The sequence below is a fragment of the Mytilus californianus genome, unplaced genomic scaffold (assembly GCF_021869535.1).
Source record: "Mytilus californianus isolate M0D057914Y unplaced genomic scaffold, xbMytCali1.0.p SCAF_4, whole genome shotgun sequence".
NCBI classification, from domain to species: domain Eukaryota; kingdom Metazoa; phylum Mollusca; class Bivalvia; order Mytilida; family Mytilidae; genus Mytilus; species Mytilus californianus.
This window is the reverse complement of record NW_026262690.1, coordinates 71306301-71328920: the sequence shown is the minus strand read 5'-3', so window position 1 is coordinate 71328920 and position 22620 is coordinate 71306301. Positions and strand designations below refer to the sequence as shown.

At 33.6% G+C, this 22620-nt stretch overlaps 1 protein-coding gene across 1 annotated transcript; it reads right to left on the bottom strand.

Moving 5' to 3' along the window:
• Positions 1-7242: 7242 nt before the first annotated feature.
• On the bottom strand, positions 7243-10802 carry LOC127737061 (uncharacterized). Its single transcript, XM_052247594.1, has 3 exons — positions 10764-10802; positions 8047-9756; positions 7243-7431 (listed from the first exon to the last, which is right to left on the bottom strand). The coding sequence occupies exons 1-3, from the start codon at positions 10800-10802 to the stop codon at positions 7420-7422; spliced, it is 1761 nt and encodes a 586-aa protein (XP_052103554.1). The 3' UTR covers positions 7243-7419.
• Positions 10803-22620: the final 11818 nt, after the last annotated feature.

Here is a 22620-nt window from a genome sequence, read left to right as displayed (position 1 = left end):
CACTTTCAGATCTATAGTTTGTGATTGTTGTGTTCTTGTTAGTTGTGTTTTGATTTGTATTGATCATATGAGTTAATATAAAAATAAGTAGTAGCCCTCTTCAACTGAGTTTTTAATAGTTTGTATAGGAGGAGGGCTGAGCATCCGAGGGTACTAGGGTCAGAAGCCAGTAATTCAGTGGTTGTCGTTTTTTTTTTGGTGCAAAAATCCGTTTGTTATTTTCTCGTTTGAGTTGTTTGACATTTGTCATTCTTGGGCCTTTTATAGCTTGCAATCCTGTATGGGTTTTGCTAATTGCTGCATGCCGAACGGTGACATATAGTTGCTTACTTCTACGTCATTAGGCCACGTTGGAGAGTTGTATCATTGTAATCACAACACATCTTATTTTTATATTACAAGTGAAAGCAAACAGAGTTTTTGATCTGTATTGAAGGCCTCACTGACTTTGAGATGAAGAACAACAATAAAACCTCTAATCCTTTGAATTTTGTGTTTTTTGCTGTGCATGTACTGATTTTGTGTCATGGATGGAAAAAACTCTTAGCATACAGAATTAGTTCAAATTAGCTCGGTGTAGTCGAGAAAGCATGTTTAACCTATCACATGCTTTTCACTGATCATTACCAACACAACGGGTGCTGCTAATGGAAAACAAACTGCTTACCCCTATAGACGGCCTGACCGCATCTCCATTTATTTATGGAGTTCATATTTCCTAAGTTTTGTTTTATGTTGAGTTGTGTTTCTTTTCTTCCTTTTTTCTTGAATATGGTTTCTCGTTTTTGCCCCTTACTAACTTCTAACTTCTAACTTCTAACTGTTGAACAATGATTGAACAATGATTAGGAAATTGTATTTTTACAAAATAGAGTGGCGAGTTTAATTTGTTTGTAACTTATCATCTGTATACCTATGGAAAGCGTATATCTTCTCTTTTGAGTGTCCTTACAAACAATGTTATATTGCTGGGTCTTCCAAGTGCTCTACGAAACCTCTTTCTAAATTATTAACATCAATTTCATCAGCAATCAAAGCCGGGCTTCAAAGTTATTGTGAAACTACCTATTCTAGAGGTGGCGTGAATCAGATGTGGATACTAAAAAAATCCAAAGATCTTTTAGAGTACATACAATCTAAGACTCTTTCATCTTGCTATAGTATTAAAACATTTGACTTTTCTTCACTTTACACAAGTATTCCCCATTCCAAACTAAAAGACAAATTGAAAAGAGTTGGTCCTGCTTTGTTTCATAAAAAAGAATGGCCAACGTAGATACAAGTATCTTGTCTAAAGGAGGGACAAATCGTACTTTGTGAAAAATCACTCTGATTCAAACAAAAAATACTCTGAAACTGAAATTATCAAGATGCTTGATTTTCTGATTGACAACATATGTTTTACGTTTGGAGGACGTGTTTTTTCAACAAACAATCGGTATTCTCATGGGAGCCAGCTTTGCTCCTCTTCTTTCCGACCTGTTCCTTTATTCAAATGAGGTTGACTTCATACAGGAACTTCTTAGGAAGAAATAAAAGAAGTTAGCAGTATCCTTTAACTTTACTTTCCGCTATATAGATGATGTTCTCTCACTAAATAATTCAAAATTTGGTGACTATGTTGAACGCATCTATCCCATCGAACTTGAGATAAAGGATACAACAAATACAGTTAAGTCTGCCTCATATCTTGACTTGCATCTAGAAATTGACAATGAGGATCGTTTGAAAACAAATTTTTACGACAAAAGAGATGATTTCAGCTTCCCAATTGTGAACTTTCCATTTTTATGTAGCAACATTCCAGCAGCGCCTGCATACAGAGTATATATCTCCCAGTTGATACGATATTCTAGGGGTTGTGTTTCCTTTATAGAGGATTGCTGCTCACAAGGAAGCTATTAAATCAAGACTTCTAAGTGGTGAAGTTGAAATCACCCCTTCATAAATTTTACGGACGCCATCACGAGTATGTTGAACGTTATGAAATATCCGTTTCACAGATGACAGCGGATATGTTCCAATTGTCGTAATTACAATCCCGTCCCCTTTTCCCCGATAGGGACCTACCGAATTAGACTAATAACCGGGTTTGTACTTATATGAGCATCACGACGGGTGCCACATGTGGAGCAGGATCTGCTTACTCTTCCGGAGCACCCGAGACCATCCCCAGTTTTTGGTGTAGTTCGTGTTGCTCAGTCTGTGTTTTTCTATTGTGTGTACTGTTGTTTGTCTGTTTCTTTTTTTTAGCCATGGCATTGTCAGTTTATTTTCTACTTATGAATTTGACTGTCCCTTTAGTATCTTTCGCCTCTCTTTTACCAGGTACAAATAAAGATAAGTTTCTAATACACGCAGGTACTTTATCTGTTAGCAATAAACTCACCAAAGATACCAAGATTTTAATTTTATATGCCAGAAGCGCGTTTCGTTTACAAAAGACTCATCAGTGACACTCGCATCAAAAACGTTAAAAAGACTAAACAAAGTACGAAGTTGCAGAGCATTCGGGACCCAAATTCCGAAAGGTTTTGTCAAAACAGCTATTCCTTGGGTAGAAAACACTTAATATCATAGTTATTGGTTTGGTCTTTGAACTGTCGAGACGAAGCGCATGTTTGACGTACTTATTTATAATACTGGTATCTTTGTTGAGTTTTACAACACTGTGTCAATGCTACTGCTGACAAACGTTTCGCCCAAGAGGGTACCATCAGACCAGTAGTCAACATTTCTGTGCTGTCATGAAATATAATTGATACGGTCATTTTCTATGAATTTCCTGATGTTCAGAACATTTGAAACACCAAGGTTTCCCTACTCCTATACATAAATGGATTAAGCTAGTTTCACGCAACATACGTAATGCTTTATTTTATCTGCTCTTCAATGTTATTAATTTGGCGTTCCAAATGTTTTTATTCGAGCTCTACTGATCTGACTTGTGTGACGAAAAGCGTGGCTGGTGTATTAAATTATAACCCTGTTATCTTTGATGAGTTTTTTTATCAGCAATTATTTGATATGTAAAAAGAAAATTTTATTTATAAATGTTTGAACTAATAAATTGACATACTTGAATTTTTGTTTATACGTTTCTCTTGCAATGGGGACTTACAGTGTAGCAAAGAAAATCAATCCCAAGAGGGGAAAAGGACCAAACATGACTGAGACAACATACAGACAAGGATAATCAACCAACCCATTTACCAATAAATGTGCGAACCAAGCAACAAATAACACTAAAACTTAAAGGTTGGGAACATCTGCTTCACTACCTTTAATTAAAGCGACAGTAGTTTACCGATGATCAAATCTTTTAAATCGATTTGGAAGAGACAAATCAAGGTAATAAACATAAACTAATTATAATGCTACCATAAGATAGGGTAGCTCGACATTATCTGTGTTCCATGGACACACTCTCCATTTTATTTAAATTAATTTCAATCTCGCTATGAGGTAAAATGTTGCAGAAGGCATTCTGATAAGCCAGGATGATGTCAAATCAGTAGGTAGTGGGTTCAAATATTTGAACCCCACTACTGATATGACATCATCATTTTGGTATCGTTTATGTCATAACTGTATACATTCGTGACAATAATATTATAACTGATTAGTTTTTTCTTTTAGTTCATTAAAACGTTTGAACTAGAACTAGCAACCACAAAACTTATACGGGTATGAAATAGATTTTGATGTATCCAGCTGATATTATTTAGATAAACCCCACAGAGATATTATAATAATACTTATAACTTATTCATTTGCCTTATTATAAGAACTAAACAGGTTGTGTCAGACAAATTTAGAATTGTCACAGTTTCAATATCAATTAATATTTACCATTATTAATTTCGTTTGTTTATTTTTCTGTCGAAAAGAGTAGATTCTAAAGTAACCTGTTCATATTAAATATAATTGCAGATGAAATAAATTGTTGATTATGAAGTTAGTTTCCACTGAGCTAATCGGGGCTGTCTATTTTGGTTACATAAATTGTAGGTCTAATGAGATGTAGTGCGAAGTAAACATAATTGAAACAGTTGCCCAACAACAACACCAAACATCAATGTAAAATGGTATTCGATTGAGATAACGAGTGGGAGGGACAAAAACAATAAAATGAAATATCCTAAAACACAAGTCGAAGAAAAACAACCCATGTCCAAAATGAAGTTTGCACAATAGTTTTATTATGTTTAATTCTTAAAAAATAATACGAATAATATGATAAAAAATATGTGTACAAATAATGCATATCAAAATAATAAAAGTAAACATCCAATATCCACTAAACGAAGATAACACATCACACAAATATTGGTGGTCTAAGGCGCTTCTCTGGATCTTTTTTCGTCAGGAAATCAAAAATCTAAACATTAGAAAGCCAATAAGTAGGGGAAAATCATTAAAAGCGTAATGAGCTATCTGACCAAAAGGGACCTGAAATGTATAGAAAATTTGTCAACTTTGCCTGAGGAAGTTGGAAGCTTAGTTTCTTAACAATTTCTAAACTTATCAACGGATAATTTGAAAAAGAAATGATATAAATCAGCAGTACCAAGCAATGACTACTGAGCTGTTTATACCCTCGGGTACTAACAATACACCAGAAGCGGTATCGACCTAGTGCTAGTAGTAAACATAAAATAACACTTTATAAATATTGTGCGTCGAAAGTGCTTTTCTAGATCTATATTCATTAGGAACCCTAAAATTCGAGAACAAAACTGAAAGCAACAAATATTAAGCAGTAAATCTTACAAAGAAATTGAATATTTTTATGTTGCCTTTATACGCATTTGCAAAATTAAGTATCCACAGCTAAAAAAATACATGTTTACAAGTAACGTCCGAATAATGAAAAACCTTGATTAACCTTCATTAGGAACGCTCAATCCCATTTCAAAAACGTTTGTTTGAAAGCCAAAGAGATACCAAAACTTGAACACCTGAGGTGTTATTGACTAAAAGAATAGCCAAATCAATTAAAATTTGTTTGAACGAGTTTGAACCTCAGTTTCTTTGAGTAAAGTCGACTATGCGTAACTTCATTACCCAGCACAGAATGTTTCGTAAAATGAATAACTATAGACTGATATACTACATCTACACATTTTATAGCGGTCATAATATGTGAGTATAGCTGCACTATCCTGATGATAGTCAAAGTCAAATAACTCCACCAGAAATCCTCAAATTAAAAGGAACTATATATGGTGAGAAATAATCCTATTAAGTATGAAAGCTTTCGGATTAACGATTCCAGTTGTTTTCACTAGGTGTTAAAGTGTTACAATAGTAAAAATATAAATCCAATAACCCCGTTACCATTTGCAAATCAAAATGAAAGTGGAGTATTGACACTTACACATAATAACAAACAATCTTGCCAAGTATGAAAGCTTTCTGTTAAACGGTCTCAAAGAAATTGCGATAAAAAGATCTCTTTTGTATTACAAAAGTAAGAAAATGGTTATCGTCCCACACCTCTTGCAAGAATTGCAAAACAAAATAAAGTAGATTATGGTCAATTACATAATTGCACACTAACACTCTCGGAGTTCACAAATTATTGAGTTACAGTAGTAAAAAATAATTAAAGTCTCATGATAACTCCCGCAATAATTGTCAAATCAAAATGACAATTGGGTATTGTCGTGATAACATACAGACAAATAATCCTACCAAGTATGCGAGCTTGTGGACAAATGGTCACTGGATATTAGTGTTGTACTGACGGACGGATGGACAAATACTATTACTATGTACCGTTGTGACGTGCGCTGCGGTGGACAATTACCTTTCGTTCATCATCAGAGGTTTCCTATCAAACATCTTATAGAGCATAATCGTGTATTGTCCTTGTTTATGGACAGAAACTTTCAACAAAAATCTCATTTTTCACAGAGGAATATACGTTTATTTTACTTGATGCGTTTATACAATAAAAGTAGGATACGCAGGATTAAATAAACTACTTTGGACTTTTACATTAAAAAAAGCAATTAAACTGAAAATATTGTCTTATATGACAATTCAAATAAATAGTTGATATCTTATACTGAACAAAAACTTTAATTAGAAATATAATAATATCTATTGTTATAACAAAAATCATCAAAAAATATTATTATAACACATAACAAAAACAGTTTGAAGTTATAAATATCAACTTTTCTTTATCAACCTTTTCTGTCCTGATGAATTGAAGAAGAAAAAAACACGTTATAATTAAATTTATTGCGGGAACTATGATAACTGTAATAAGTGAATGTTTATAACAGGAAAATTAACATATCATGTGGTATTTCATACATAATTTATAAGATTGATGAGATTTTGAAAGAATAAATCACTTTAATGCCAATCTTGTTGATTTTGACATAGACCGGTGATATTTCTGACAGTTACCATCATGCTTGTAGTGCAAATACTTTAAAAAAGTAACGAAATTTATATAACACGCATCTGTGTGTTGTCTTGTTAATGAAACTATGCACAGAAAGTATTACTGGAGATTTTCATTACATTAACAACCTTAAGGGATTTTGCAAGCTCGGATACTAACGTATGAAAAACTGAATTGAGAAGTAGAGTCAATTTCTTTTTTTTTTTATTTCGCTCTCAGGGTCAAAATATAAAAGTGGTCAATTTCTACTGAACTTAAATATAAAAGAGTCTGTAGTATCGTATACTCGAAACATTTGACAACAGTTTTACATATTTAAATAAAATCATAATGTTAATCAACACTACATGCTGCTGCTGATAGCGTTTTCATACAAAATGGCAAATTTTACATGTTTTTGTACATCTTTGTATCGGAGGACATCTCTTACCAGAATCAGTTGATTTATATCCGAAAGATTCACTTCAAAATTAATTATGATGTTGGTATCTTCAGTCGTTTATAATTACGTGGTATATATAGGATTGTACCATAATATTGTAATAATCACAAAGTTCACACATGGAGCTGTTTTACTGTGAATTTAAGTAAAGATTGAGGGAGCTATAAAAATGGCTATGACGAAATCCATTCGGACACAAATATTATGAGCAACGCCTCCTAGTATAAGTAAGGAAGGCAAATTTTAATTAACTTGTCAGTATCGAACAAAGTCTACAGGGTGAAGATATTTTTACACGCAAAGTAATTTGATAAGATATAAAAAAAAAGAATGAAACCATAATCATAAAATATTTTCATATTGAAATGTTTAAACTCAAAATCCAACTGAACAGCAAAAAGAGTGGTTTTACCTTGACGAGAACACATTTCCAACAGAATATCAATCTTGAGCATTTTCATTTGCTGCCATTTGAAATGGGACGTAAGATTTCAATTAAGTATTACAAATTCCATTGACGCCTTCAACAAAAAAGTGTCGATTTCAGATGGTCATCCTAATATCCTCCCTGAAAACATAAAATATAGCTTAAGCATTGTAGTTCTAAACATTTTGATTAATGAATTATAGACAATAAGTTTTGTATAAGCGCGGAACTGAAATAGAAAATGTCATATTACAAATGTACGAAACGCTAAATGATTAAAAGAATATATATTTGAGAATATTGGTGTGCCACTAAAACGTTTCAACAGTTGAAATACATTTATAATAACTAATATGTTCCCGTTGTTATTGACCACTAGAGAGTCGGATAATACCGAGGGAACAATTAACTCATAAGTCGAAGACAAACTAACAAAGTCATGGCAAAAAAACGAGAACCGACGAAAAAACAAACAGCAGTCTACAAAACACAACATGGACAACTAAATACAGAGCATCACGAACCCCACAAGCCATTCGTTCCACGTGTGCTACATGCATTCATTGTTGGATGAAAGTGATCTATTTTATTTTAAATTCAGGTGAATTGAAAATCCTCCTTTTCCACTTTACTTTAACATTATTTTGTTTAACTTAGAGGAAGCGGGTTTTTAATTTCCTTTAAACAGTTTTTTTACTCTTTATGGAATATTAGATAATTTATTGAATTAGTATGTTCCTATTTCTAAATATTTACCTTCTTATAATTCTTTTTGTATGATCTTCGTTTAATGTAAGACGATTTTGCTTGGTATTTCCTTGGTTTACTGTATAACTTCCTCTTTTGATAAGTTGGCTTTCCATAATTTACTGTATTAGTATACTTTTTCGGTTTTTTGTAGCCGTTACTATAAAATAATTTATGTTTTCCATATTTTACTTTTGGCTTTTCGTACATATTGTGTTTGCTTCTATACATTGGTTTGCTGTATGATCTTGGACGTTCATATGTTTGACGATAGGAACCATATGTTTGCTTTAGTTTACTATAAGGTCGTTTATTGTAAGTCGGTTTGCTGAATTTACTTTTTGGTTTATATACATAACTTGGTTGACTTTCCATAATTTGATTCGTTGGTGGCGGATAGAGTGGATCTGTGATTATTTCAGGCGCCCATCCAGGTGAAAATCCTGAATTTTCAACTGGATCGGTCACTCTGGGATCTGTTAACTGATCTACGACTTCTATAAACGAGCCACTGTCTTGGTTAATAGCTGATCCTGCTGATAAAGGTAAATTTAAACCTGGACTAGTTCCACAATTTGGACCTGGGCATCCAATGAGATTTGGGTCGAAACTTTGCGCCAGAACTGAACCAGTTCCCGGACTCTGTTCTAATAGCTGATCAAAATTTATTGGAATAACCAGCACTACATTTTGAACCCCTTTTCCTGGAAAGTGTGATCGTGTTATAGCGTCAATATTTCCTAGATTGAATGCTTCGACATTTCTTGAACCATCATTGCCAGTGATAATGTCTAGCATTTGTCCGTTTGAACCAGGATGTTCTCTACCGTTTATTATGCTTTGGACTGAATCTACCATCGGTTGTTCATAAACATGTCCGCCTAATTGTATTCTGTCTATAGTTCTTCCATTTCCAATTGGATATGCACCTCTACCTTGTATCATAGTCTTGCCATTACCAACTGCTATATCTATCCCTTGTCCCTGTCCTATATCGGTGGCAAATTGCTCCGATGGTGACCCAGAGCGTTGTATACTGACTGGTTTCATTGCCGTACTCGGTGGCAAATAATTTGGGGCATTTAATGCAGTAGACATGGCGGAGGGATCATAAATGTTGGGAGCTACGTTAACGTAATGATCAACTGGTCCAGTATATTGACGATATATATCATATAAGACGCCATTGTTATAGGGGATTTGTTCATATGGAATATCTGGATCAACTGAAATTCCGCCCAAACCAGACCCATTGCCCGCCGATTTTCTACCAGGCTGTGCAGATTGCCGCTGCATTCCACCTGTATTAAAACTACCACCACCAACAACTGCAGGTCTGATTACTTCCCATGGATAATTTGATCCCGCATTTGGAGAGCCTGCACCCATACCAGAGTTTTGTTGTTGCCATACATTTTCAACATTGTTATTAGCATTTCCTCCTTCTAAAGGAATGTTTACTTGGTTGCCATTACCACTCCTGGTTGGCAAAACTTCAGAAGCAATTCTACCACTAGTGGCCATTCCATTTGGACCACCAACACTTGTTTGTGAACCACCATTTGAAGGTAAAGCTATCTGTTGATTAGGCTGATATGGCTCATATCTTGGTGCACCTCCATTAGAACCAAGATATTTTGGATACTTCTGTGCTGCGACATTCACGCTCCATACCGTGAGTACTAATAAAAACCGTGACATTTGTTTTCTAATAATGCGCTGAAATAATGAAAAAAAATTAAATGAAGAGACAATTTACCAGATCTTTAGTACTAACTAATCAATCGCATGATTTTCAAAATAGAGGAACAGATATCAAAGGGAAATTTAAACTCATACGTCGAAAACAAACTGACAACGCCATGGCAAAAAAAGAAAAACGACCAACAAGGGTATGCTAAACACGACATAGAAAACTAAAGACTGAGCAACACGAACCCCACCAAAATACCGGGATGATCTCAGGTGCTCAGAAAGGATGTGCAGAACCGGCTCCACATGTGGCACATATTTCAAGATGTTAATCGTCGTCGTAAATGACGAAAAGAATATTTCTTCTACGGAAAATTTTATTGAAATATACATAAGGTTCATCATAACCTTTTGGCTAATATGGCCGTATTAATACCACAAATTTTACTCTCAGTACAGACAAACCTGTGCACCAGGAAAAGTTTTTAGGCATGGCAGGAACTAGATAATTAAATTTTAAATGCATTTTATGTTTCAGAAAACAATACACTTTTCTGGATTTTGCTATTCATTTTTTTTTTTCGTTCCTGAAGAAGGTGCCAAAATAAACTAAGTTGGGAAAGAGGTTTGAGAAGCTCCCCTCATATAATAAATGTTGTGAGTAGTATTGATTTAAATGGACAATAGACATCTGCAAACAATAGGTGATTTAAACTGTGTTACTGTGGACGGTTTCAAATGAAACTCATGTGTTTTTTTTATTTTGCTATCGTCTGCAGACTGGAAAAAAATGCACATCAAATGCCAGGTAAGTTTTTAATTTATTGAAACATAGACTACATATAACTTTTATATATCTAGGTCCTGCCATGCCTTAAAACTTTCCTAGGTGTATCAGTTTGTCTGTACTCATAGTAGATTTGGTGGTGTAAAAACGGCCATATTTTTCAGTTCCTTTTGATGAACCTTAACACTGAAATGGAAAAAACGTTCCAAAGTATGCTTCTGAATTCCTTTTCTTTTCTGAAATTTACTTTTGGTTGATGGTTTCCAGTTGTCTCAAATGCTATCATTCCACATCTCATAATTTTTATAAAGATTGAAGTTTCAGTTAAATAAAACATATCTCTCCTCATATATTGAACCAAAAAGGTTATATGAATATATCTAGTATAAAAAAAAAATCTTCTTTTTTTGTTTAACTCATAGTCTACCTCTAGCAAACAATACTTTTTAACTATGCGAGTGTTTTTCTTACTTCCTTATACGGATAATTAGGTAAACAAATATAAATAATATAAACATAATAAAATTGAGGAATACAGATGATCTTTTAATGACTTACCGTTAATGTTGCATTCATTTAAACAACATCAACTTCAACCATTCTTTTAGTTTATATAGTTTTTTCCGTACGGTAAGAATATCAATCAATCAAATTGTTCTTATCGATTTTAATGAGGGTTTTTTCTTGAATTATGCAAATATAGTAGGCTCCGAATATTCAATGTTTACAATAATTTAATCTAAAACAAATCATATATATTTGAAAGTTTAAAATGTGTATGATTTGCATAACAACATACACCCACCTTTTCCGGTAGTATAAGTTTTTGTTGTTTTTTTTACAATTTTTTTTTATACTAGTTATATATGTTCACCATTTATGAAAAACTGGTTGCATTAAGGAAATAACATTAGTTTAGAATTATAATTTATTGTAAATACTGAACCACTCCTAATAGGGTTTCAATCTAAATCATATATTTTTACTCTTTTTTTCTTCTCTTTTGTAATATTCTATTTTTATGTACTATAGCAATATATTGCAAAGTGTTTTTAACTGATGGATTATTGTTACATGGTATCAGTATATCAAGGAACAGGTAATTATGCTCTCTTTTTATAACATTAACGGTACCAATTATATTGCACCAGATGCGCATTTCGACAGTTAATGTCTCCTCAGTGATGCTCGAGGCCAAAATAGTTTTTTATTCCATAACATAATACTAACGTTGAAGAGCTGATAAAACCAAAAGGATCAAAACTAAAGGTAATCCCGTATAAGGAATCAAAGTTAAGCATGAGAGAGATACATTCCTTAATTTGAAATGATTTCGAAATTTTATAACTGCAAATTTAGATAGAAAAATATCCATATTTTCATGCCAGTACCGAGAAACTAGCTACTGGGCTGGTGATATCATCTATATATTACCAGTTGTCATTTTGATTTGCATCTGTAATGCAAAAAGATACAAAGTAGGAGGCAAAATGCATATATGGAGGAAAGCAAACAGCACTGTGAAAAGAAAAACTAGAGGCTCTTAAGAGCCTGTGTCGCTCACCTGTATCTACTATGGTTTTGGAAATCATGTAAAATAAGGTTAAAATCATTATAAGTAGTGTTAGATACCCTAATGATGATTGAGGCCAACTTTGGTTTAATTTGGCCAAGTAGTTATATTAAAAGTAGAAGATTTTTCAGGGTCAATTGACAATTTTGGTCATATTGACTTATTTGTAGATCTTACTTTGCTGAACAATATTGCTGTTTACAGTTAATCTCTATCTATAACAATATTCAAGTCAATAACAAAAAACCGCAAAATTCCCTTAAAATTACCAATTCAGGTGTTCCAACTCAACAACGGGCTGTCTGATTCGTCTGAAAATTTCAGAGCAGATAGATCTTACCCTGATGAACATTTTTATTTGCTTCAGATTTGCTCTAAATGCTTAAGCTTCAGATATATAAGCCAAAACTGCTTTTTACCCCTATGTTCTATTTTTAGCCATGTCAGCCATGTTGGTTGGCAGACGGGGTCATCAGACACATTTTTTAAACTACATACCCTTATGATGATTGTGGCCAAGTTTGGTTGAATTTGTCTATGCAGTTCCAGAGGAGAAGATTTTTGTAAAAGATTACCAAAATTTACGAAAAATTGTAAAAAATTGACTAAAAAGGGCAATAACTCCTTAAGGAGTCAATTGACAATTTTAGCCATGTTGACTTATTTGTAGATCTTACTTTGTTGAACATTATTGCTGCTTACAGTTTATATCTAGCTATAATAATATTCAAGATAATAACCAAAAACTGCAAAATTTCCTTAAAATTACTAATTCAAGGGCAGCAACCCAACAACGGGTTGTCTGATTCGTCTGCAAATTTCAGGGCAGATAGATCTCAACCTGATGAACATTTTTACTCTCTTTCAGATTTACTCTTAACGCTTTAGTTTCAGAGATATAAGCCAAAAATGCATTTTACCCCTATGTTCTATTTTTAGCCATGGCGGCCATTTTGGTTAGCAGGCGGGGTCATCGGACACCTTTTTTAAACTAGATACCTCAATATTGATTGTGGCCAAGTTTGGTTTTATTTGGTCCAGTTGTTTCAGAGGAGAAGATTTTTGTAAAAGTTAACGGACGATGACGGACGACGACGACGGACGACGGACGCCAAGTGATGAGAAAAGCTCATTTAGCCTTACAGGCCAGGTGACCTAAAAAAAGAACAAACAAATAAGTCCTCAAAATATTTTAAATTACATTAAATAGTGACATTGTAAATGGGAAAAGAGGACAGGATAATAACTACGACAAGCGGAACATATTTGTGACAAATATCAAAAGACAAAAGGATCAAATTGCTTGGCTTGACAAATATCAAAAGACAAAAGGATCAAATTGTTTGGCTGAGCAAATTTGATTCGCAGCAATTCATTGATTTTATTTTTGAAAGAGCATATCGCCTGATCTATCAATAATATTGCATCGGATATGTTAGTAAAGTGTTATGTCGAAAGGCTCTGTTAAAACCATGAATATTGTATAAGGCTAAACAGTATGTTGTTCATAGGTTGATGGTAAAAGTGTATATAAAAAATAGTGCACTTAAATTAAATTCAAAATAGGGGAAGTACATAAAACTGACAAATATCAAACGCTTTCAATCAACAGAACAAGTGAAAAACAACTACCATATTCCTGACTTGGAACTGGCATGATTCGAAGAAAGTGGTGGGTTAAACCTGATTTTATAGCTAGCTAAACCTCCATAGTAGGTCTTAATTATAGGTCTTTTTTTATTTTGATCAGCTCTTCAACGTTTAATTAGTTTTGGATCTTCCATTTTCAAATATTTTGGGATCGAGCATCAATGAAGATACATTAATTGTCGAAATACGGATATGGTGCAGTAAAATTTGTACCAATAATGTCAGTGTTCATGTTTTCGTCTTTGTTATTTCATAAAGCGGAACGCGTTAAATGTTTGCCTTTTCGCTTTATATCCACAAGTCGAATCTAAGGAAACATCAAAACTGGAGCATATATTCCACCCTCCCCACAGTTATATTTAACTAGCGGCTCCAAGGAGCCTGTATCGCTCACCTGATATTTTTGTTTACAATTGATGCATGAAATAATGCAACCATTATACTTTTGCTTTAGTTTCAGAGATATAAGCCAAAAACTGCTTTTTACCACTATGTTCTATTTTTAGCCGTGTCGGCCATGTTGGTTGGCAAGCGGGGTCATCGGACATATCTTTTAAACTAGATACCCTTATGATGATTGTGGCCAAGTTTGGTTAAATTTGTCCATGTAGTTTCAGAGGAGACGAATTTTTAAAGATTACAAAAATTTAAGAAAAATTGTTAAAAATTGACTTTAAAGGGCAATAACTCCTTAAGGGGTCAATTGACAATTTTGGTAATTTGACTTATTTGTAGATCTTACTTTGCTGAACATTATTGCTGTTACAGGTTATCTCTATCTTTAATAATATTCAAGATAATAACCAAAAACTGCAAAATTTCCTTAAAATTACCAATTCAGGGGTAGCAACCCAACTACAGGTTGTCTTATTCGTTTGAAAATTTCAGGGCAGATAAATCATAACCTGATGAACATTTTACACATGTCAACTTTGCTCTAAATGCTTTAGTTTCAAAGATATAAGCCAAAAACTGCATTTTACCCCTATGCTCTATTTTTAGCCATGTCGGCCATGTTGGTTGGCAGGCGGGGTTATCGGACACATTTTTAAACTACATACCCTAATGATGATTGTGGCCAAGTTTGGTTTTATTTGGTCCAGTAGTTTCAGAGGTGAAGATTTTTGTGAAAGATTATAAAAATTTACGAAAAATTGTTAAAAATTGACTTTAAAGGGCAATAACTCCTTAAGGGGTCAATTGACAATTTTGATAATGTTTGACTTATTTGTAGATCTTACTTTGCTGAACACAATGGCTGTTTACAGATTATCTCTATCTATAATAATATTCAAGATAATAACCAAAGACTGCAAAATTTCCTTAAAATTACTTATTCAGGGGCAGCAACCCAACAACGGGTTGTCTTATTCGTCTGAAAATTTCAGGGCAGATAAATCTAAACCTGATGAACATTTCAATCCTATCAGATTTACTCTAAATGCTTTAGTTTTAAAGATATAAGCCAAAAACTGCATTTTACCCCCATGTTCTACTTTTAGCCATGGCGGCCATGTTGGTTGGCAAGCGGGGTCATCGGACCCATTTTCTAAACTAGATACCCCAATTATGATTGCGGCCAAGTTTGGTTGAAATTGGCTTAGTAGTTTCAGAGAAGAAGATTTTTGTTAAAGTTAACGGACGACGACGACGGACGACGGACGCCAAGTGATGAGAAAAGTTCACTTGGTTTTTCAGGCCAGGTGAGCTAAAACAGGAACATTTTAAAATTTTAAGCAAAGATTACAAAATAGCTGAAGAATAAAGTTAAACAACAGTAGTTCACCGATGTTCAAATCAAATCAATTTAGTAAGAAGATGCAAATTAAGGTAACAAATAAAATCTGAGGGTATCGTATGAACTCCAAAAGTAGCGAGACCATGTGCGTCCACAATGCAAACATCTCCTGCCATGCATGTATTATCCGCCATGTGACTTCTGTCAACGTTTCGCAATCGTGAATAGGACACAATCATCAAACAAATATTCAGATTCCTAAGATCTAAGACCGCGCAAACATGTCGCTAGTGAGTTGAAATAAAGACACAACGTAACGGTCAACAAATTCGTGATAGTGACAGTAAAACGCATGTAGTGTCGATTTCAGTCGTTCCTCCTCATAACGATGTTGCATTATGTTTTTGTGAAAGGAGCACACTGGTGTTAATGGAGTCCGTAAAATGGTAACATGCACGAGCGTCACGCATTAATTGGAATTAATTGGAATATGTAATACACAATACAATGGGACATTATAATCATGTTCTTTAAATGTTTTCTTTTGAACGTTTTAAACGGCATTACTGTGGATTCATTATTATTCGTTGGATACCAATTTTCGTGGATTTCGTGGTTATATGTTAACCACGAAATTAAAAGTTCAACGAATGGCAAATTTACTATAGGCTTGTATGCAAACATTGTCAAAAACCACGAAATTAAAAATCCACGAACATGTAAGTTTGCCTTAATCCACGAAAATTGGTACCCACGAAAAAAATGAATCCACAGTATCTGAAAAAAAATTAAGATTGTTAAAAAAATTTCTATTTTATAAAAAAAAATGGAAAAATGATAAAAAATAATCATATAGCCGTAGTAATTTTGTGTCATTAAATTGATATACTGTATCCTCTCTTGTCCAAAGTCAGGAGCCTTGAGTTAAGTGGTTTATGTTTGCTGCTGTCTGTCATACTTGTTTTTCGTTTATTGTTTTGCCATAAATCAAGGCGTTGGATTTTTTCGTTTGAATAGTGTCACATTCTGTCATGTCGGGGCTTTTATTCATGATTTTAGTATATGTATCAATACATTCTGTATAACAAAATCTTTTAAAAATGAATAGTGTCTAACATAATACAGATAAACATATATGATACTAGAGACATGGACAATCGATAGGTCTATCTGAATGGTCATTTAATATTCCTATACCAATACTTGCCATTTATCAATGATCATTAGTTAGAAAAACAATATAGAACGCTTTTTGATATATCCGTGTTGTAATATAACATTGAAATGGAATAACGGTTGTGTACACATACAACAAAAAAATTTAACACAACTGACTGAAAAAATCAAACGAAACATACAATTAAATCTATAAACTAAACAAAGTCGCCAACACAAAATACTTTTTGTGGTTTTTTATACCGAGTTCGGTACGGGAGAGTCCATCAGCAGCTCTATCGACCCAATTGTAGTAAAAGACATATGTGTTAACGAATTCCGTTCACACGACTCGTGATAGTCCATCTGCAGTGCTATTAACCCAATTGTAGTAGACGAGATATATGATACCGATTTCGTTACGTACAACACATGATAGTTCACCAGCAGCGCTATCGACCCAACTGTAGTTAAAGACATATATGTTACCGAGTAGTTTCGTATGTATTACACGTGTTAGTCAACCAACAATGATATCGACCCAATGGTAGTGACATAAATGTTACCGAGTAGTTTCGTACATATGATACGTGATAGTCCACCAGCAGTACTCTCGACCCAATAGTAGTATAGACATATATTTTACCGAGTAGTTTCGTACGTACGTACGACACCTGATTGTCTACCAACAGTGTTATCGAACCAAAGGTAGTAAAGACATATATGTTACCGAGTTTCGTACGTACGGCAAGTAATTGTCTACCAACAGTGTTATCGACCTCATGGTAGTAAAATACATATATTTTACTGAGTAGTGTGTGCTTTCGACACTTGATAGTTCACCAGCAGTGCTATCGACCAAATTGTAGTAAAGACATATATGTTACCGAGTAGTTGTGTACGTACGACACGTGATAGTCTACCAACAGTGCTATCGCCCCGATGGTAGTAAAGACATATATGTTACCAAATAGTTTCGTTCGTACGACACATGATAGTCCACCAGGCAGTGCTATCGACCCAATGATGGTAAACGGCATATATGTAACTGAGTAGTTTTGTACGTACGACACGTGATAATTCACCAGCAGTGCTATCGACACAGTACAGGGTATTATAAGTCATATATAATACCGATTTCCGTACAAACGATACGTGTGTCAATAACAACTTTCAATAAGTACGATTGAGTGAAAAAGTATCGAAAGACAAAATATAAACATGTTTGAGAGCGAACAAACCATTATAGAACAACCAAAACAGTGTAAAGTAAAGTTTTCTCGTTTGAATTCTTTTTCATTTGTCATTTCGGGGTTTTTTAATAGCTTACTATGCGGTGTGGGTTTTGCTCATTGTTGAAGGCCGTTGATGACTTATATTTGTTAACTTCTATGTCATTTTATCTCTGGTGAAGAGTTGTCTCATTGGTAATCATACCACTTCTTCTTATTTTCATATTTAACTAGGGAAGTTGCAACGCAAGTTTAAGTTCAATTACACAGTTTTTAAACATGTAATTCACAAATGCATCATTTAAATTGTGCCAGGTCAGCCCAGTGGTTTGAATCAACAATCACAATAAACAATTACATATTAACTTTCCTGTTGTTTTATGTTCGTTTGGGTGTAACGGTCTTCTGCCTTGTTTGCATAAAAGACAATAACAATTGAATATCATTATCTCTGAATATATGTCAGATTGACATTGATTACAAACACAATTAATAAGAAAAACAATATATAAACATGAACCACACAGTAATGAATATACTCTACACGTTTTGTTTTCGTATATATAAAGTTTATAATACAGTTGTTCAAATATCGAATATTCCATACATTTTAAAACGGAACAAAATTAGCATACCGGTAGTTAGTAAACAGATAACTTTGTGGTATTTTGTTACGTCTATGAGTAATTGTAAAAAAAAACCAATATCGTCATAGAATTTAATATACACGATGTCCTTTCAATGGATAATTTAAAGTTTGGTGTAAAGTATACGTTACTACTACAGTAACATTTAGGTCTATTTACACCTTGACTTTCACCTAGAAATTGACACAGCGTGGGCCGGTCGAGAACTTAACTCTACCACAACAGAGATGACATCAAGTTTCTAAACCGCACTTTTGATCCAAGTAATACTAAATACTGCATTTATTCGCCACACCTTATTTACCTGCGATATATTATGTTTGAAGAAATTAATTTCGATCAAAAGTCAAGATAATTATTAAACATGCCAGATTGTTACCAACATTTTTTGTTAATGTCAAGTGTAGTTAGAAAAACACAGAAATGCCAATTTATGTTGATAATATAATATATTGAAAATAACTGGAAGTTTTCCTTTGTAGAAATGTTACAGCAAAAGTAATTGAATACATCAGCAAGATGCTTTTAGTAGTATTTGCTTAATATTCAACAAACATGGTTAATTTATATAAGAATTATCTGTTAGTTGGTTCAAAGAAATATTGTTTAACATTTGTGGTTATTTATATATATTGGAGTTCACCAGGAGGGACATTCAAAATGTTAAATTAAAACAGAAAAAAAATATGTTCAAAAGAAAAAAGACAAACTATAACCAACATAACAGAACAAATTAAGCAACCAAGATCCTACCAAAATAAACGAGTGGTAAATCGTGTGTACTATTAGGATTGCCGGTTCCTGGCACTCTCGTTTTCCGCAAGACAAACAAACATCTGTTAATCAGTATAATTCGGTAATAATTTTAATTCGGCGACAAGTAATGAACGAGTACAGAATGATGACATACCCATAGACATCACGAGCATATGTCCTGTTGATTCATTATTATTCTTTGAATACTAATATTCGTGGATTTCGTGGTTTAATATTAACCCCGAATTTAAACGTTCAACGAAGTACAAATTTTCTATCGGCTTGCATGAAGACTAATCAAAACGACGAAATCCAATATCAACGAAAATACAATGTTCCTTCAATCCACAAAAATTGGTACCCACGAAAAAAAATAAATCCACAGTATTTCGTATCGATTAACAAATTAAAGTCACGATGGTGATGATGCATCTTTCAAAGAAAGAATTTCAACTTTTCATCATTTAAAACCTTTGGTTTAGTAGCTCCCTTGTAAACAGCCACCTTATATTGATAGAATTATGAAAGGAAATATCAGCTCTTGAATGTCTTATCAACATTGAATTGTTTCTAGATAAAACAGAAACTTCATAATTGGGAAATTGAAGTCATGTCCTTTTGCGTACAGTAATAATCTCAGTCCACTCTCACGGTCGATTTTAGGCATGAGTGAAGATGTGCAACAGACCCAATTGCAAATATAATACTATAGATAATGTTGTGGGATAAATGCAATCAACCTGTCATCTAATGTGGAATTTATTCATCATCGTTAGACGAAATGTAAGGTTAAAGAAAAACACTACTCTTTTCTCATTCTTCTTTATTGTTAAATGTCCCTTCTGCTTAACTCTTTTGTATACTGTGGATTCATTTATTTTCGTGGGTACCAATTTTCGTGGATTAAGGAAATCCTGTATTTTCGTGGGCATTTGATTTCGTGGTTTTTCCTGAGTCTGCATACAACCCAATAGTGATTTGTAAATCGTTGAATATTTAAATTCGTGGTTCACCTAAACCCACGAAATCCACGAAAATTGGTATCCCACGAATAATTATGATTCCACAGAATATTTGATGCATGGATACCAGAACACGCTTACCCTGTCGACGCACCCGGTAGCGGTCCTTTTTGAGTTCATGCGATTCTCTCAGTTTTGTTTGATACCTTGATTTGTCTCTCTTCGTAATGGATTTGATAGATTTGAACATCGGTAAACTACTGTCGTCTTATTCATTCAAATATAGAAACAGTGTTGGACTGTTTGTTTTAAAACCAATACCTCCTCCAAACATAACTATTATGAATGATAAAAATAAGTATTTTGTCGAAGGCATTTTTAAAGACAACAATCCTTCACAAGGTAGGATGTCACTTTTGTAAATAGAAATATCTAGAATGCAATAAGGCAAGAGTGTAGTTCGTAAAAGCTCAAACATCAGATAGCAATATTTTAATCTCTGATGAGATTAACAGTTTCCACTAATGACAGTATTTGGATTTTAATGACATTTTTTCAGGCTTCAAAAGAAAAAGTCCACGTCTTTGTTGTCTCGCAAATAATTTAAGATGAGAAATGAATATTTCAGTCCACAGCAACCAAACAATTTTTTATAACAACACCGTAAAACAATTTGAATGTTGGCAATTTATTTTTTTATGAAACGAAGTTGAACTCATTATTTTTCTCTGTTTTTTTTTTTTTAAGTAAAGGGCGAGTGTACCGGCGTGTTTATATATACTGTTGGATAAGATGAGGAAATTGTATTGTAAATCTTTGGAATATTTTATAGTTCACATCTGATCCATACAATCCCTAATTAGAGCACTTGCACATTAATGGTCCGGCCTTTTGTTGCTGGAAGAATAGTTATAGTACTTTTTATAGAGATTTCGTGTCCAGAGCAGCATTTAACAGACCCAGCAAAAAGTAAAGACACGTATGCAAGTTAAGTTTCCATTAGATTTTGTAAAGATCCAGAAATTCATCTTTGGTTGTAATTCAAAAGAAAGCAAAATATAAGGTAAAATTGATTGCCAAGCATTTTTATTAAAGTAAGAGTTGGTTAGATATTAGTTTTATTATCTCAGTGGGTTGTCTTTACCTTTTTCCTACATAAAGCCATTCATATAATGCGATCGATTTACAGAACATATTATATTTCTTGGGTATTGTCTGAACGGAGACTTAAGCAGTAAACACATAACGTTTCAAGTACATTCTCCAAATCAATTTTTCCCTACTTTCAATAACATAAATTTCTTTAAATGTTTTTTTAGTTTCCGGGACTGCTGTTTACCGATTTGTACTTTTTAAGTGTTTGTCAATGTTGACCTTTTCTGTCATTATTTCTAATTATGATATCTATAAACTAAAATATGATGATGTTTACTTTACAGGGAGGCGAAAGGTACCAAAGGGACATTCAAACTCATCAGTCGAAAATAATCTGACAACGCCATGGCTAAAAAAGTAAAAGACCAAAAGACAAACATCAGTACACAAAACACAACATAGAAAACTAAAGACAGAGCAAAACGAACCCCACCAAAAATTGGGGTAATCTCAGGTGCTCCGGAAGGTAAATGATGATACGTCTAATTCGGAAGGTCGCATTTGGGGAAAAAGGGGATGGGATTGTAGATACGACAATTGGAACATATCCGTCGTCATCTGTGAAACAGATATTCCATAACGGTCAACCAACTCGTGATGGCGTCCGTAAAATTTACGAAGGAATGATTTTAACTTCACCACTTGGAACTCTTGGTTTAATAGCTTCCTTGTGAGCAACAACCCTCTATCATGGAAATCATGATATGAAAGTATAGCCCTGTAATATCGTATTAACTTGGAGATTTATACTCCGTATACAGGCGCTGCTGGAATATTGCTACATAGAAATGAAAAGTTCACAATTTAGAAACTGAAATCATCTCTTTTGACGTAAAGTTTTCTTTTCAACCAAGTTTTATTGGATAGATGCGTGTAACAATAGTCACCAAAAATTGAATTGTTTAGTGAAACGACATCGTCTGTATAGCGGAAAGTGAAGTTTAAGGATAAAAGGATCTAAAAGATCTTTGCAATTTTTTAGTATCCACATCTGGTTTACGCCACCTCTAGAATAGGTACTTTAACAATAGAACAGTAGATTGTTTTCGAAAAAAGGTTTGAAAAATATTTATGTCTTTTTTTAAACTATATTCAACGTGAATACAATATCCCCTCTATTTTCGACCTCTGAAAACAGATGTTCACCCATATAGTTCAGTTTTACAAGTTTTAAAATAACAAGGTTTAATTAATTCAAAAGGAACCGGAAGCCTTTAAAATTCACTGAAGTTCTGA